This window comes from Corylus avellana, chromosome 7 (genome assembly GCF_965113065.1).
Source record: "Corylus avellana chromosome 7, dhCorAvel1.hap1.2, whole genome shotgun sequence".
NCBI lineage: Eukaryota > Viridiplantae > Streptophyta > Magnoliopsida > Fagales > Betulaceae > Corylus > Corylus avellana.
In genome coordinates, this window is record NC_142496.1 from 18,663,423 (window position 1) to 18,680,937 (window position 17,515).

Below are 17,515 nucleotides of genomic sequence, written 5' to 3' on the forward strand. Positions count from 1 at the left end.
TGCAAAAATAATTCTAATCCGTACGATTTTATTTCTTAGTTCACTCTGTATTAATTTTATTTGAGTAATGCTAGGGAGAAGCATTTTATTAGCAAACCATTCGCATGGTACTGAGCTGTCCTGGTTAAGTGAACCATGGTTATCAGCTTTCTTTTATAAAAAATAAAATAAAATCACGCCCTGAAGAGTAAAAGTGTGAATCGTGTGATACGGGTTCAAAATTTTTATTTTTTCCCCCTAAAACCTTTCCCCGTCCTCCTCTCCCACACTTCTCCCTCCCGCCTTCTCCCATCAGTATCACCAAGCACTACCGCCACCGAACAGACTGCCACCCACGGCACTAACTCAAAATCCGGAGACGCCACCCAGCCACCACCGGCGACGCCCGGTGAGTTGGAGAAGGTATGTATAGATAGATGATTTCATTGTTTTGTTGGTTAGCGCTTCTTTCATTTCGAGAAAAAAAAAAAAAAAAACCCAGTCAGTTCGTGGGTTTTGGGTTGTTTGTGAGTTTTGGGTTATTTTTTCATGTTCTTCGATTCTATTCAACTCCCTGAAAGAATGGGTTTCGATTTTGCCGAATCATCATCGATTTTTCCGTGTCCTTCGATTCTGTATAAGTCTCTGCACGAATGGGTTCCGATTTCGTCGATCTGCATGAATGGGTTCCGATTTCGTCGATCTCCATCTATCCAAGCTCTCTCTCTCTCTCTCACTCTCTCTTTTCTGCCCATTGTATGGTTTTCATCTGCATCTGCAAGCTGATTTTGTCTTTGGAAGCAACTAATGAACATGAAAAATATTACTGAAGCTCTTTTGTCTTGGATGCAAAAGAAAGTTTTGATTCCTTTGTGTGTGTGGCTGGTTTTGATTGTTAACATTCTCGAATTTGTTTGTGTTTTCTTTTAGTTGTAGCTAGTTGTGAATGTCAAGCTTCACATGTGTTTGATGAAATGTTTGTGAGAAAATTTATTGCCTTTAGAAAGAGCTTTATTTATACAAAAAAAATAAATAAATAAATTCCTTTCATTTGTGTTACTACTGCTATTCACAACTAGCTACTGATAAATTTCCTTATCAAAAGAAAAATTTCCTTTCATTTGAAATAACTTGAAGCTAATGTTCTGTTTCTTATTTTCAGATGTAAGATTTTGGGCGGGATCAAGGAGAAGCAGAGCTACATGCTCTTTAGAGGGATTTTCTAGAAATTCAAAAGAATCCGGGTGTAAAGGATGATAAATGATGGGATTTGATTTGATTTTTAAGAACTACACGTTGTCATGTATTAGCCATTTTTCTGATTTGATTTGAGTTTTAATAAGAGAATGTGTTGTTTGAAGTTGCAAATTATTTTGTATGTGGACCACTGTGCTTGTGAAATTGGTTAAGAAAGGTTGTGTAGATGAGTCAAAGTTAGTTCTAGTACGATTTTTCCTTTGCTTTTCGGTTGAGTGCTGATTGGTCATGGGTCTTCTTTCTGCCATGGCCGAATGGGCTAGGTGGGGGGTTTCTTTTGCTCTCTGCTTCAGTTTTGCTTCACTCAATAGTTTTGAAGATTTTAATCCCTTCGATTTTCAGTGGTTGGTTGAGAATGGGTATATTTCTTGAAAACAATTCTTGGATATTTGGTCTTCGTTGGTTTCTCTGTTTTTGTCTAGTTTTTGATTTTTTGGTTTTACCACCAACAAGAAGAATGAAAATGAGATTTCTAGTTTTTGTTTTGGTAATTTTTTTTCCCTGGGTTTCTCTTTTCATTTTTTGATACTACTGCTTCTATTTTTGCTACTCATAGTTCTTAGTAATGAATTTTCTCACAAACATTTTCATCAAACACATGTGAAGCTTGACATTCACAACTAGCTACAACTAAAAGAAAACACAAACAAATTCGAGAATGTTAACAATCAAAACCAGCCACACACACAAAGGAATCAAAACTTTCTTTTGCATCCAAGACAAAAGAGAGTGAGAGAGAGAGAGAGAGCTTGGATAGATGGAGATCGACGAAATCGGAACCCATTCGTGCAGAGACTTATACAGAATCGAAGGACACGGAAAAATCGATGATGATTCGGCAAAATCGAAACCCATTCTTTCAGGGAGTTGAGTAGAATCGAAGAACATGAAAAAATAACCCAAAACTCACAAACAACCCAAAACCCACGAACTGACTGGTTTTTTTTTTTTTTTTTTTTTTCGCGAAATGAAAGAAGCGCTAACCAACAAAACAATGAAATCATCTATCTATACATACCTTCTCCAACTCACCGGGCGTCGCCGGTGGTGGCTGGGTGGCGTCTCCGGATTTTGAGTTGGTGCCGTGGGTGGCAGTCTGTTCGGTGGCGGTAGTGCTTGGTGATACTGATGGGAGAAGGCGGGAGGGAGAAGTGTGGGAGAGGAGGACGGGGAAAGGTTTTAGGGGGAAAAAATAAAAATTTTGAAACCCTATCACACTTTTACTCTTCAGGGCGTGATTTTATTTTATTTTTTATAAAAAAAAAAGCTGATAACCATGGTTCACTTAACCAGGACAGCTCAGCACCATGCGGATGGTTTGCTGATAAAATGCTTCTCCCAAGCATTACTCATTTTATTTAGACTGCAAGATACATGACAATGACATATCCAAGACCCTTAACTACAAAAAATTAAAAAAAAAAAAAAAAATTAGTACAGTGTGAAAGCCAGAAAGTTTTAGGCTTGACTCAAATGTATAAATTTGATGGTGGGCCACCACCTAATAATGCTCTTTTTTGTCACTAGGGTCAAACATTTTGAATAAGGTTCATACCAATGATATCATCTTATCACCATCAGTTTGCTGTAAATAAGAACCCTTCTAGAAATCATACTTACTAACTTAAAATAGTGGATATATCATTTCTGTGGCCACCCCAACAAGTCTCTATAGACTATAATCTTATCTTATCTTATCTCTTTTTAAATGTGTTGAAGTTTTGTGTCAAAACCACAAGCTTTTGGTTTTGGTGCTACTCTACAATATCTTTTGCTATTTGCAAGATTTTTTTTTTTAAACAAATCATCTTTCATTCAATTTCAACAAAATACTAGAGCACGAAACTCTACACAAAAAGAGCAAAATGCTTTTAGGAAACAATGTCAAAAATACAACTCGGGACTTCTTCTATCTATATTCGATCTGTGGGCTTATTTGTAGCGACTTTCGCTAGCCCATGTGCTGCTGAATTGCCCCCCTCTTGACGTGCCCCATTTTCCATCACTGAAAGTCACGTAGTAGCCCTTTAGTATCATTTACAATTTGGGTAAATGGCCATACCTGCTATTTGCTAGATTTACACACAATTGGTGTACAATACCTTTCGCATCTCAGTAATTAGTTAGTTCAATATATAAAAAAAGATTTTCATATATTTCATATTTAGTAGATATAGAAATATTTTCTATTACCAATTTTTTGTAATTAATTTTTGAGAAAATTTTATTTATCTATGTTAGAATATATAAAAAATATTATATTTTCCTTATATTCCATAATGATGCTAATATCAAATATTCTCTATTTATGTTAGAATATATGAAAAATAAAAAATATAATATATTTTTTATATATTCTAACATCTCTTCTAAATTGTATCATTTATAAAATTTTAGAATAAAGTATGCAAAACCGCATGTAACATGGCCCAAACCCTCTCACTTTAAGACTTAGAGCCTATTTGAAATTGCGTTTGAGAAATAGAGCTTTTAAGTCAAAAAAAACTTTTGAACAAAAGCTTTATTTTTAAGCTTTTATCAAAAATGCATTTTAGCAATTTTTAGGCTTTTTGGATCCTTAAAAAGCTCATAATTTTTTTTACTAAACGAGTAATTTTTTCTTCAAATGAGCTCTTTGAATGTTAAAAACACTTTTAAACTTTTCAAATGTAATCACAAACATGCTCTTAGCAGTCAAACATGATAATATATAAATAAATAAATAAAATTCTTACTTGAAAAATGAAAACAGTAGTCAAAGTCATAGAAAAAGAAAAGGACAAAGACAACTGGACCCACCACAGATTTTTGTTTCCCCAAACAGAAATCAGTTCCAACTTGGCAGTGTGGGGATCGTTTGCAGCAGACATTGACTGATTCACATACAGATTTTTTTATGCATCAGTGGTTCAGCAGCATCACGCCCGCAACACAACTAGAATAGGCTTTCTCCTTGATAAGCTCAGTCTCTTCTATAATTTTTTTTATTTATTTATTTTATTATTTTTCTCTATTCTACTGCAAATCGGTTTGGATTATGAATTTAGTTTGTCTTCTACACTTAAGGGCATATCTTGTAGGTTGAAAGGGTATGGATGTTAATTACGTGAGAGTAAAAAAAATAGAATCCCACGTTAAAAATATATAAGAAGTGTGAATGGTTAATATAGTATTGTTCGGCCTAAGCTCATGGGCTTAAGTTTTTGAGTTGTGTGGTGTATTAACATGCTATATTATGGGCTCACAAAAGAATTTGCCAAAACTTGTAATATATAGGGGCCAATCATATGAAAGTAGTATTATTCATTTATACCTCCTTTTTTTTTTTTTTTTTTTTTTTTTTAAAAAAAAAAACAAATTTGTGGTGATATTTTTGAAAATTTTGTTAAATTCTAACATACGCTTAAATCTTTGAAAATTTTTATTTTTATTTTTCAAAAAAAGAAAAGGGAGATATTTTAGTAATTTTGACATCCTTTAGTTAAGATTTAGCCAAAAAACTTAATGGAGTGATCACATTGAAAAAATTAAAAGTTCACTAAACATTTATAAAGTGACACAAATTTCCTTCAACCTATTCTAAAAAAATAAAAAAAATAAAAACGTGAGAAATGATACTTGATACTTATTAAAGTAGGTTGGAGGGAATTTGAGTTTGTAAGAAATTTATGTCCTTTATAAAATTGGGAGAGATGCACCATCTCTCCTAAAAATAAAATATATTAGAAATATTAACATAAGGTGAACAAACTAATATAAATTTTCTACAAAATGAGTTATAAGATTTTCTTCAACCCAGTTTCTAAAAGTGTTATATGTCCTTTGAGTATGTGACGAACAAATTTTTTGTTTTATTATTAATGCTATTAAAAAAGAATGTAAGAAGTATATGTTAGGGTAAAGTCCACTTAACCCATTCAAACTACTATCTAAATGACAATTTACCCCCCAAATTATCAATTGCGACAATTTACCTCCAAAACTACCAAAACAATGATAACATACTCCAAATTTTAACAAAATGACAAAATTATCCTTACTAAAATAAAAACAAAAATACTAAAATTTATTTATTTTTTTTCAAAAATTTAAGGGTATTTTTATCTTATTGAAAATTCTATAGGGGTAATTTCATCATTTTGCTAGCATTGGGGGATACATTGTCATTGTTTTGGTAGTTTAGAGGGTAAATTATCATAATTGATAGTTTGGGAGGGAGTAAATTGTCATTGGGGTAGTAGTTTGAGGGGATTACGTAGACTTTACCCTATATGTTATTAAAAAATATGTATTTATTTTTTGCATGTTAATACAAGGGGAGAAAAAGAAGGAAGGAGAATTTGATTTACTGACTTCTAGCTGCTTCACCATGAGTGTATTTTTTACATGTTAAAAGACACTTTTAAAAACTATATTGAAATAAATTCCCTACTTGATAGCTTGGAATAGGGGTGTCAAAAATAACCGGGAAACCGGAACCGGGACCGGAAAACCGGGAAACCGGGAAACCGGAAACCGGAAAACCGGGACCCGGTTCCGGTCCCGGTTTTTGGCACCCGGTCAAAACCGGGAAAACCGGAACCGGGTATTAAATAATATATATATATATATATATATATATATATATATATATATATATTTAATTCTTTTACTCTTAGTATTACGCAATACTCAGTTTATATATAAAACAATACTTTTTATTGTTTTAATGTTTTATTTATGTATCTAATTTAAAATTATGTTTAGGGTATTTTAAAAAATTTGAATTTTTATTTTTAAGGCTCATATAGGCAAAAACATTGATTATTTAGGATTTTTATGCTTTTTTAGGTTTATTTTTTAATTATTTGAAACAATCACAATAAAGCCTCTTTAATTTAGACAAAAAGATTAATAGTTTCTTTTTTAAATGAGCTAACTTATGAAAAAAATAATGGGCTTATTTTAGGCCCAATACCTAAAATAAGCCCCAAACACTAATTATTTTCAAAAACCGGGTACCGGACCGGGTAAAACCGGAACCGGCCGGGAACCGGGACCCCGGTTAACCGGGGTCCCGGTTCCGGTTCCGGTTCCGGTTTCCCAAAACCAAGAACCGGGGTACCCCGGTTCCGGTTCCGGTTTTGGCCAAAAACCGGGAAACCGGACCGGGTTGACACCCCTAGCTTGGAAGCACTTTTATTTTAACTAACCTCATATGCAGTTAACTATCTTTATTACTATCTAATTTTCATAGTACGGATGTTCTTTTTCCTTTTCCATTTCTTTTTTATTCAGTTCCCACTGCAAAAATAATTCTAATCCGCACGGATTTTATTTCTGAGTTCACTCTGTATTAATTTTTTTTTTCTTCCAAATAAAGATTGTAAGATACATGACAATGACATATCCAAGAACATTAACTATAAAAGAAAAATAAATAAATAAAAAAATTTATTTATTTATTTTTGTGACATGTCCATACATGAAAAGAGAGAAGGAATTCAAACTAGTGACCTCCGCTATGTTAGGCGTGATTCACAACCAATTAAATTACCCCGTGAAGTCAAAAGAAAATTGAGTAAAGTGTGAAAGCAAGAAAGCTTTAGGCTTGACTCAAATGTATAATTTTGATGGTGGGCCACCACTTAATAATGCTATTTTTTGTCACTAGCTTCAAACGTTTTGAATAAGGTTCATACCTAGCTATGATATCATTGTATCACGATCAGTTTGATGTAAATAAGAACCCTTCTAGAAATCATACTCACTAACTTAAAATATTGGATATATCATTTATGTGGCCACTCCAACAAGTCTCTATAATCTTATCTCATCTCTTTTTAAATGTGTTGATAGTCTCAGAAGGGTCGTGCACTGATGAAAAAATATTTTGAACAGCGCGTTCAGCTATTACAATATCGTTAATAACACAGTGACTTCATTTATAAATGAGAGTGTATTCTTTGTTAGCATATGAACTGCTCTGTTTGCCCCCCTTCTTATATGATATACTCCTCATCGTTGAATTAGAATTCAACATAATACATGCATTGCAGAGGAAAATAGTGAAGAAATTCGTAGGTCTAACTCAATTCTATTCCAAAAGCTTAAGCTTTTGGAATAGAATTGTGTTCAACTATGTATATTAATGTACTCTTGATAAAAACTCTATAACCGCTTTATTTCCCAACAAATGATATCAGAACCATGATTACCTTCCTGGGACAGGTATTTGGGCGCGTTGGGTTTAGAGTTGCGTCTGCATCCGCAACTCTTGACGCAAAATACTCTTAGAAATGTAAGAAGAGTCACAAGTGAGGGGAAGTTGGGTCAATGTAAAGAGACTCACAAGTGATACGAAGATTATTGTGAATATACTTATGAGTATTGAGTCCCACATTGAGAAAATATAAAAGAAAATAGTACTTAATATACTTAAGTGGACCTTAACCCATTAGCTTAGGCTTTTGGGATAGAGTTGTGTTCAACTATGTATATTAGTGTACTCTTGGTAAAAACTCTATAACTGCTTTATCTCCCAACATAAATAAGGTCTTGTTTACAAGCAATGTGAGATTATTTCTCATCACCCTTCCTCACGTGCGCCCGATGAAACTACCCCTTAAACACCACACCATGTCACCATTGTATCTTACCTTCATTCTTATACATAGATAATTTGAACAAATTAATGAGCCATTGAATTAGTGTTAATTTGTTAAAAAAATTAAATGATAGAAATTTCATCCAAACCAGTTTGAAGGAAATTTTCTCCGACCAACTTCAATAAGTGTCAAGTGTCATATCTCACTTTTTTTTTTAATATTCTTAATAGCTATTTATTGTTATTATATTAACCTTGGAACCCAAATATTAATTTTTGATGTCCCTTGCTCTTAAGGCGTTTTCTTCCTCTTCCTCTTCCTCCCTTTTCGCCCTTTTTTTTTTTTTTTTTTTTTTTTTTTTGATTTTAGGGTTTTTTGGAGGCCGATCTTCCGCCCTTCTCCATCCGCCGCTCCTGTTGCTAGGTCGGGTTTGGCTCCAATTCGTGTCCTGCCTGATCGACTGCCTATCGCTTGGTCCACCTCAATGCATACTCCACCACCTCGCTACACAGATCTGCTTGTGCTCATCATACCTTTTGCACTAGATCCGTCTCTCCGGATGTAGTTTGATTTCGATTCTCTCCAGCTGTTTTTTATTTATTTTAATTTCGTTTCTGGTTGTTTTATTTCCTTTCCTTTATGTCTATCTTTTGCCGTGTATTTTGATGTGTTGTTTTTGTTGCCTTGCTGTTTGTCATACTTTGTGGGTGATGCTCTTGAAGGATTCACTCAAACTCCCCCCCCTCCCCCCAGTTTGTTTTGTGTGCGACGCCAATCTCCTTTGCACATGCTCTGCCACCCATTGTCCGCGGTCGGGTCTTTCCTCGTGTCCCCCCCCCCCGATAAGCTCCAATGCCACCTTTCGCGTCGATTTTCGGCTAGTACATGATCGGCTTCCTTCCGGTTGCCGTTTCCCGCTTAGTGTGCTTCTCCGGTTTTTTCCCTGTTCTATTGGTTTCCATTTGTCGTTTGTCCAATTTTTTCTATTCTGTTTGTATTTCCGCTGTTATTTCCTATATTTTTGCTTGTAATAAGGCTCTTTTTTCCCTCTCGATCTGCATGCGTGATGCCTTCTAGGTTATTTGCTATGGTCTAAACTTTGGGTTGTGGATGTGAACGTTATCCTGGCTTTCGGGTCGAGGAGGAATAGCTTCGGTTAGGGGTTTGTCTACTCTTAGTTCCGAAGAATAAGCACTACCTATATATTAGTTTGAGTCTGTTCGGCATATATCTGTTTTTTAATATGTAGCTTAGTCATGAGTTAGTAGATTGGTTTTGGGTCTGAAATGTAATATGTCATATTTGACACTTTTAACCTTGTAACTTTGACTACATTTATTTGTAAGAGTTTTATACTCATGATGATTTTTATGAGTGAGACTGATAAAGATACTCTTTCAAAGATTAAATTTTGAGAAACCTAAAGATATTAAATGTTACTAGTCATGTATTAAATTTATGTCCAAAAATAAATAAATCAAATTTAACTCAACTCGACTGGATTCGATTACGTTGTATTCATCACTTATCCATCAGCGATGAATACGATCATCACTCCTTCGGTCCTTCCACGCTTTGACGTGAGAGGTAATAAGTAATTTCTAGCCACTTTAGAGGGACCAGAAAAATCCCATCATAAATATAAAGCACCCACCTAGATATTCTCTCATTCAATAGAGATTCACTTTCATAGTCCCCAAGATTCCAACTCCATAATCCATTTTCTCGGAAAACAGAGAGAGAGAGAAAAAAAGATGCCTCAAAATGGGAGGGAGGACAACGGTTACGACCCGGAAGATGATCGAAGTGTTAACCACGACAACGGGAAGCTCAAAGAATTGGGAGAGTTGTCGGTGGAGAGGCTGTTCGAGAACCAAGAGGTGCCGTCGTGGAGGAAGCAGCTGACGGTGAGAGCCTTCGTGGTAAGCTTCGTGCTGAGCATACTGTTCAGCTTTATAGTGATGAAGCTCAACCTCACCAGCGGTATCATTCCTTCCCTCAACGTCTCCGCCGGTCTACTGGGGTTCTTCTTCGTCCAGACGTGGACCAAATTGCTTCGGAAGTCCGGCTTGTTGAAGCAGCCCTTCACCAGGCAGGAAAACACCGTCATCCAAACCTGTGTTGTCGCTTCCTCCGGCATCGCCTTCAGTGGTATGCCTGCCCTTCACTCATCTCTCTCCACTTAATTTTTCTGAATTTCAATCAATCACCCTCAAAAAATCTCAGTTTCAATATATTCTACTTTAAAGATTTAAGATTTAATCTCAAATCTTAGTGAGTTTTTTAAAGTTGAATATACTAAATTAAAAGTTTTTCAATTATGAGATTAAGTAAAGTTTTGGGAAAATTATAATTTACCCCCAAACTCGTCAGCTTTTTTTCAATTCAAACACCAAAGTTCAAGTTTTGCAATCAATCTTTTCAAAGTTCTAAATTTTTGTAATTTGATCAATTGTATCAAAAACTTTTCATATTGCCCATAATTTTTATTTTTTTATTTTTTATAATTTTTTTTAACAAAAAAAGATTCACTATGGCTACTTTGGCTATCTGGCCATTTTTACATCCCCAAATTTGTTTTTATTTTGTTTTATTTTTTTCTTCATAAAAAATAAATAAAATAATATAATAATTAGGTGCAATATGGAAAGTTTGAGATAATATTGGCCGAATTAAAAAAATTGAAATTTTGTGGGAGTGAATTGCAAAAATTAAAATTTTGGTGTTCGACTTTAAAAACGCTGACAATTTTAGAAGGTAAATTGTAATTTTTCCTAAAGTTTTTATTTATTTAATTAACTTTATTTAAAGGATTTATTTAAATGAGATACTCCATTGATTAAGATTATGTTCTTCTTTAAAATATATGCTTGCGTGAGTCGAATATTTACTCTGCAAGTGAAGTTCCAAAGAGTCAAATACCATTATCTAAATTGTAGTCAAGAGTTGTGCTTCTTAAGTAAACCGACTGTGCACGTCAATTTTTGCTGTGGCTAAAAGAATAAGTCAACTTTTTTTTTTTTTTTTTCTTTTGGTGGTCTCATAAGTCAAACTGTTTTGCTTGTCCTGTTACGGACGGCATTGGACCAATTTTGTTTTGTCCCTTTGATTGTAATAAAAGTGTGGTTTGACAAACAAGTGATGGTTGGAAAAATTTGGATTTGATATTAAGGGGTTTCAAAAAATCATGAGGGAATATTCATACAGTATGTCTATTTAGTTGAGTGTAATATGATCAAAATTAAATATTGTTTTTATTTTTTTATAAGTACTGAGTTTCACTGTTTTTTTTTTGTTTTTTTGTTTTTTTGTTTTTGTTTTGGATAAGTAGTACTGAGTGTCACTGTTAAGCCATCAAGTTTGACCTTTCGTCCTCTTTCTTTTGTTTTGATTGTCCGGGGCCAAAAAAAAAAGAAAAAGAAAGTTAAATCTTAGTGAACAATATGCATGTGCTGCAGAGATGCCTTAAACAAGTGGCATGAAATAAAATCTTAGTGAACAATATTCATGTGCTGCCGAGATGCCATAAACAATTGGCATGAAAGTCAATCATCATGTGATCTCCATGATTTATGGGGTTTTATCTTACTTTATTGCTCTTCATAGGATGAGGCATGGGATTCTGGAATGGGCACATGCACCCATAATCTCAGCACCATACCACCACCACTCAGTCCAAAAAATTTGAATAATCTGTAACAAAGAAGAAAGAACCCTCCTCATTTATTAAAAAAAAAAAAAAAATTAGTGGAACGTTGAAAAACATGCTTGGTTTCTATCCACACATGACATATCCTTGCAGGCTTCTTGTCCACAGTCGTTTTTGGTCCTCATCTTGGTTACCCATTTTATCTTTTGAAGTTTGACACGTATTAAGAAGCTAGTTGCTGCACACAAACATTCCATAAATATCCTACAAATTAAGTTGATCAATTTTGTAGGATATTTGTGGAATGTTTGTATGGTAGGTAGCATTACTCTAAGCACAGACATCTTGCTTTCTATAGTTGAGGAGCTGTGTGAGAAACATATATCACTCCTTCATGATAATTAATGCCCAGAGGGCCAGAACAAATGCTTGCTCGATTTCTCTTGCCATCAGCCAAATTATAATTCCTTCCCCCCCACCCCCCTGCATTTTACATTTCCCCACATGAAGATGTTCTTTTTATGTCTAGAAATGAAAAAGTTTCCTGTATTCAGAAATTTATTTGTATCCTAAATGGATAGCCTGAAATTTAGAGCTCAAGTGAAAGTGAGGGTGTAAATGAGGCTGTCAATCAAATTACATCATTGGGATGTTTCAGATTGGTTGAATTTGGAAAATTGAAAATTAATGCCTTTATTAAATTCCTACTTTCCCATGCAAGTATTGACCACATTGAGCTTCTTCTTGCATCTGGCAGACATTCTGCATTAAGGAGTAAACGTCTACTACTTGGGCCAAAACCAAGCTCGATCAGTTGTTTTTCTGTGGCGATTGGTGGCCACTTTTTCTATCATTTCCATAGAGTGCTCTGACCTTATGTTCATAACCCATCTCCATTTTGTATAACAACTTGGTACAAGTCCTAGTATTTTGAAGTTAGGCATCAATAACCTGTTTGATTTGTGACGAGTCATTATATGTATACACACATGCTTACGCAACACCCTGTGATAATTCCTTCTATTTTTCTTGTTAAAAAATATGTTAGTTTGTCGAAAAATCTGAAAACCAAGATGAAGTAGATATTTTAACAGTGTTGCACAAAGGCGCAATTTTTGTTGAGTATGTCATGTTTCTAATTGTTGGGTAGATAAAAGCTTAGGAAGTTTTTACTTAAGAGTGCATAAATATACATATTTGAACACCACTCTAGTCCAAAAGCCTAAGCTAATGGGTTTAGGTCAACTTAGGTATATTAACTACTATTTTTATTTATACTTTATCAATATGGAACTCAACACTCACAAGTGCACTCACAACAATTTCCTCCTCATTTGTGAGTTTCTTCCACATTGATCAAACTCTTTTTTGCTCGAGTTTTTTTACATTTTCAAGAGTTTCCAGCATCAAGAGTTGCCCCGATGACCACAAAGTGCAACTCCCAAACCAGATGTGTCTAAACACTCGTCTTAGGAAGCTAACCATGGTTTTGATACTACTTGTTGGGGAGATGAATGGTTATGGAGTTTTTATTTAGAGTACATTAATATAAATATTTAAAAACCATTCTAGCACAAAATCCTAAGCTAATGGGTCTAGGTCAACTTAAGTATATTAACTACTATTTTTCTTTATACTTTTTCAATATGAGATTCAATACTCACAAGTGTACTCACAACATTAACTGTGTTTTATGATAAATCTGGTCCAAACTATTATGCCTACTGAGAAATATTTATTTTCTTGCAATCTAGAAAAATATGTTTTTCTCAAACTCATGACTTTTATTGGTAGACTGAAAATTCCTTCTTTTAATTGATTTCTATTAACAGGAGGTTTTGGAAGTTATCTGTTTGGAATGAGTGAACGGATTGCCAAACAATCAGCAGAGACTCATGATTTCAAAAACCCGTCATTAGTATGGATAATCGGCTTTCTCTTTGTTGTCAGCTTTCTTGGACTCTTCTCGGTGGTGCCTCTCCGAAAGGTATATATCATATTTCTCATGTTCAGTCAATTCACATTGCTCTGAGGATAAAAGTTAAAGAAAAGAATAAGTTCATTGAACACAAGAAAACCTGGCCTTAGTGCTCTATTTCTCCAATGATGTGTTTCATGTTTGGTGTCAGATTATGATCATAGACTTCAGACTAACATATCCAAGTGGTACTGCAACTGCTCATCTTATCAACAGCTTCCACACTCCTCAGGGAGCCAAACTAGCAAAGTAACGTATCTGACACGTAATGGTTTCTAGCTACATGCGACCATATGAAAATTTAAAATATCTTTCTTTTCTATTCTACTTGTCCAGGAAACAAGTGAGAGAGTTGGGCAAGTTTTTCAGCTTCAGCTTTTTATGGGGTTTCTTCCAATGGTTCTATACTGCTGGAGACAATTGTGGATTTGCAAGCTTCCCTTCATTAGGGCTCAAAGCATTTGAATACAAGTACATATATAATTATCCTTCAGTTTGCTCTTAATAAAATTTGAGTTTACTTTATGCAAAGAAGAATTTTCATTTGGTAAAAATTTTGCTTCACCTAAGCCTTGTTCTCATTTATTGATGTTGAGGCTAATGCGAAATCTTGATTGTTCTGCAGATTCTATTTTGATTTTTCAGCAACATACGTTGGAGTTGGAATGATTTGTCCCTATATCATAAATATATCGGTGCTGGTTGGAGGGATTCTTTCTTGGGGTCTGATGTGGCCTCTCATAGAAAAAAGAAAGGGTGACTGGTATTCTGCAGACCTGTTAAAAACCAGTCTGCATGGTCTGCAAGGTTACAAGGTAAGTTCCCACTAACAGAGACTGCCATACAGCACCTATATTTTCATCCATCAAGAAGGCTTTTCTGTTTGTTGAAAACTTCATTTATATTCTTTATTCAGGTATTTATCGCCATAGCCATGATCCTAGGTGATGGTCTATACAACTTCCTCAAGGTTCTAAGTCGAACCATCATAGGTTTGTCTCATCAGTTTCAGCAAAAAGATGTGGGCTCTGATCTCCCCACTGCAGACCATTCTTCTCATGTGAGCTCTCAGGTCTCATATGACGACCAGCGCCGGACCCAACTCTTTCTAAAAGATCAAATTCCAGCATGGTTTGCCATTGGAGGTTATGTTGCTATTGCTGTCATCTCTACCGCCATTCTTCCACATATTTTTCACCAGCTCAAATGGTATTACATATTGGTCATCTACATATTTGCACCCACATTGGCTTTCTGCAATGCATATGGTTGTGGGCTCACTGATTGGTCCCTAGCGTCCACTTATGGAAAGCTGGCCATCTTTATCATTGGAGCATGGGCCGGTGCTACTCATGGTGGAGTTCTTGCTGGCCTAGCAGCTTGTGGGGTTATGATGAACATTGTCGCAACAGCCTCTGACCTAATGCAGGATTTTAAGACTGGCTACTTAACGCTAGCTTCACCCCGTTCCATGTTTGTGAGCCAACTAATTGGCACGGCAATGGGTTGTGTAATTGCCCCTTGTGTCTTTTGGCTCTTTTACAAGGCCTTTGATGATCTTGGGCAACCTGAAAGTCAATATCCTGCCCCTTATGCTGTTGTGTACCGTAACATGGCTTTGCTGGGGGTAGAGGGCTTCTCAAGTCTACCAAAGAATTGCCTTCGACTTTGTTATGGGTTTTTTGCAGCAGCCATTCTGATAAATTTGATTAGAGATTTAGTGGATAAGAGGTGGGGACGATTCATTCCAATTCCAATGGCAATGGCAATACCTTTCTATATAGGATCATATTTCGCCATTGATATGTGTGTTGGAAGCTTAATATTGTTCGTGTGGCAGAAAATAAACAAGGCCAAGGCAGATGCTTTTGGGCCTGCAGTAGCTTCTGGTTTGATATGTGGGGATGGGATATGGACTTTGCCTGCTTCTATCCTTGCTCTGGCTGGGGTTAAGCCACCAATCTGCATGAAATTTTTGTCAAAAGGGACAAATATTAGGGTGGATAAATTTCTAACACCACAGGGCTAAGTTTTACCATGTGATAAATGAATGTGATGTCTTAAGTCCATTCAAAGACTAGTAAATATCCCTGTAAAGACCCCCCCACTTTTTTTTTTTTTTTTTCCTTTGTTTGTGCAGTGGACAAAGTTTATGTGGTGTCTGTATTGGACTATAATATCATTATGGTGAATGTTTTGCTTTCCCTATGCTTGCTCTCTTTGAATGATTGCATAACTTCTTGTCTTGTTGCCCATATCTTTCTCTGATATGGCACCATGAGTTCTCAGTTAAGATTGCAGACCCAGCTACATGCTTGGATGTTATAAAGGCATGGCTTTGACTATATCTATATGTATTGTTATATACGGTCATTACTCCTTGGGGTCAGAATGAAGAAAGCCAAACAATCCTTTTCACCCCAACCATAAAAGTTATTTCAAGGAATTCCTCAGGTACACTAGCCTTGGGTCTTTCTATGGAACCCACTGAGCTGAAAGACACTAGGCATACATAAAAAAGTTGTTTGTCTCCAGCTCACTTGATCAGAGATGGAAAGATACTTGCAAGAAATCAAATTATGGAGAACAATACCACCTAAAACATGTATATCTTATAAAAGTTGAAGTCGAAGAGCATATCTAGCGGTCGTAGTCAAACAACTCTTTATTTTAGGTAGTACTTTTTCTATACCCTTTTTAACAGATTCTTTATTCTGTACTTTAGTTGTTATTAAATATTATTTCTCATTTTTTTTTATTATATTCTTACTAACACTCGATCAAAGGAAAAATATTGAAATTCTACATTGGTGGGGTCACCTACAGTAGATTTCTCATTCTTTTTCCTACACCATACGAGTGTTGCACCAGTTGAAAATTCATTAAAATTATCAATGAAAAAAAACAACAAAGTAACAAAAAACAAAGCCATACGTGTGATCAAATGAAGTATCATAAAAAAACGAAGCAACAAAAGAACAACCATTCAGCATACAATAATGCAATTCACGAAAGCAATAAAAAATGGAAACCAAATGGAAATATCAAATATCTCAAAAAAAAAAAAAAAAAAAACTGAAATAAGTCTAATAATTCTTAAGATTGATCATGCAATTGCCACAAGTTCTCGATAAGGTTGGATTGCAACTGAGGATGAATTTGACTATCTCTAATGCTCATAACCTTTGAATGAACTCAAAAAGTCTAGGGGTATGCTCGTGAGAAATTTGTACACGGGGAGTTTTATCGATTTGTTCATATTCAAAGGCATTAGCAATGTTAATATTTTCTTTTCTTCAATAATCATGTTACGCATTATCGTAAACACTTTCATATTGTAAATAACTGTTTCATAGCTCCAACCACTTGCAAGTTCTATGAACGATTGCTAATTGTGCTTAAAACACTTCAGATGCATGTTCCACGTCCTTTCTTGTTGACTCTCTTGGACTGCAATAAATTGTTTGGCATTTTTCCCTTGTGGATGTATACAATCTACAGATAAAAATACCATTACTCGTAATCTAAAGAAGAAAAAAAAATTGGTGCTCGTTTGTCACTAGCTTTAAAACATTTGTCATTATTAACTTAAACATCAAAGTGCACTCCCACATTGAAAACAAATATACGATCTTATCTTATATCATATCGAGGTATTTATTGTCTAGACCATAAAATAATTTACCTCTTCTCCACTTCAAGTTAAAAGGGGTGAATCCTATTCCACGACTTTTACTGTTTTACATCACTCCTTCACGCTTTGAAATGATCGGTAATTAGTAATTTCCAAACCACTTTCGGCGGGAAAGGAAAAGTCCCAATATAAAAAATACCCCCAAGAAAATGTTCTCAATTCTCATGCGTATTTTCATATATACTACCCACTCCCCATGAGTCCCCCTCCATAATCCATATTCTTGGAAAACAGAGTGAACAAAAAAAAAAAAAAAAAAAAAAAAGAACCAAAATGGGAGGGATCAGGAAAAGGTGGACAACGGTTATGATCCGGAAGATGATCGAATGTCGGTGGAGAGGCTGTTCGAGAACCAACAGGTGCCGTCGTGA

The 17,515-nt window shown here is 35.1% G+C and overlaps 1 protein-coding gene and 1 long non-coding RNA gene across 2 annotated transcripts; both read left to right on the forward strand.

The window, feature by feature from the left end:
• Positions 1-216: 216 nt before the first annotated feature.
• On the forward strand, positions 217-1,328 carry LOC132185647 (uncharacterized). Its single transcript, XR_009440624.1, has 2 exons — positions 217-402; positions 1,142-1,328. It is a non-coding gene; the product is annotated as an uncharacterized LOC132185647 (long non-coding RNA).
• An 8,156-nt stretch (positions 1,329-9,484) lies between these two features.
• LOC132184802 (putative metal-nicotianamine transporter YSL7) lies at positions 9,485-15,656 on the forward strand. Its single transcript, XM_059598567.2, has 6 exons — positions 9,485-9,974; positions 13,305-13,459; positions 13,602-13,699; positions 13,787-13,921; positions 14,076-14,265; positions 14,367-15,656. The coding sequence occupies exons 1-6, from the start codon at positions 9,578-9,580 to the stop codon at positions 15,477-15,479; spliced, it is 2,088 nt and encodes a 695-aa protein (XP_059454550.2). The 5' UTR covers positions 9,485-9,577; the 3' UTR covers positions 15,480-15,656.
• The last annotated feature ends 1,859 nt before the right edge of the window (positions 15,657-17,515 follow it).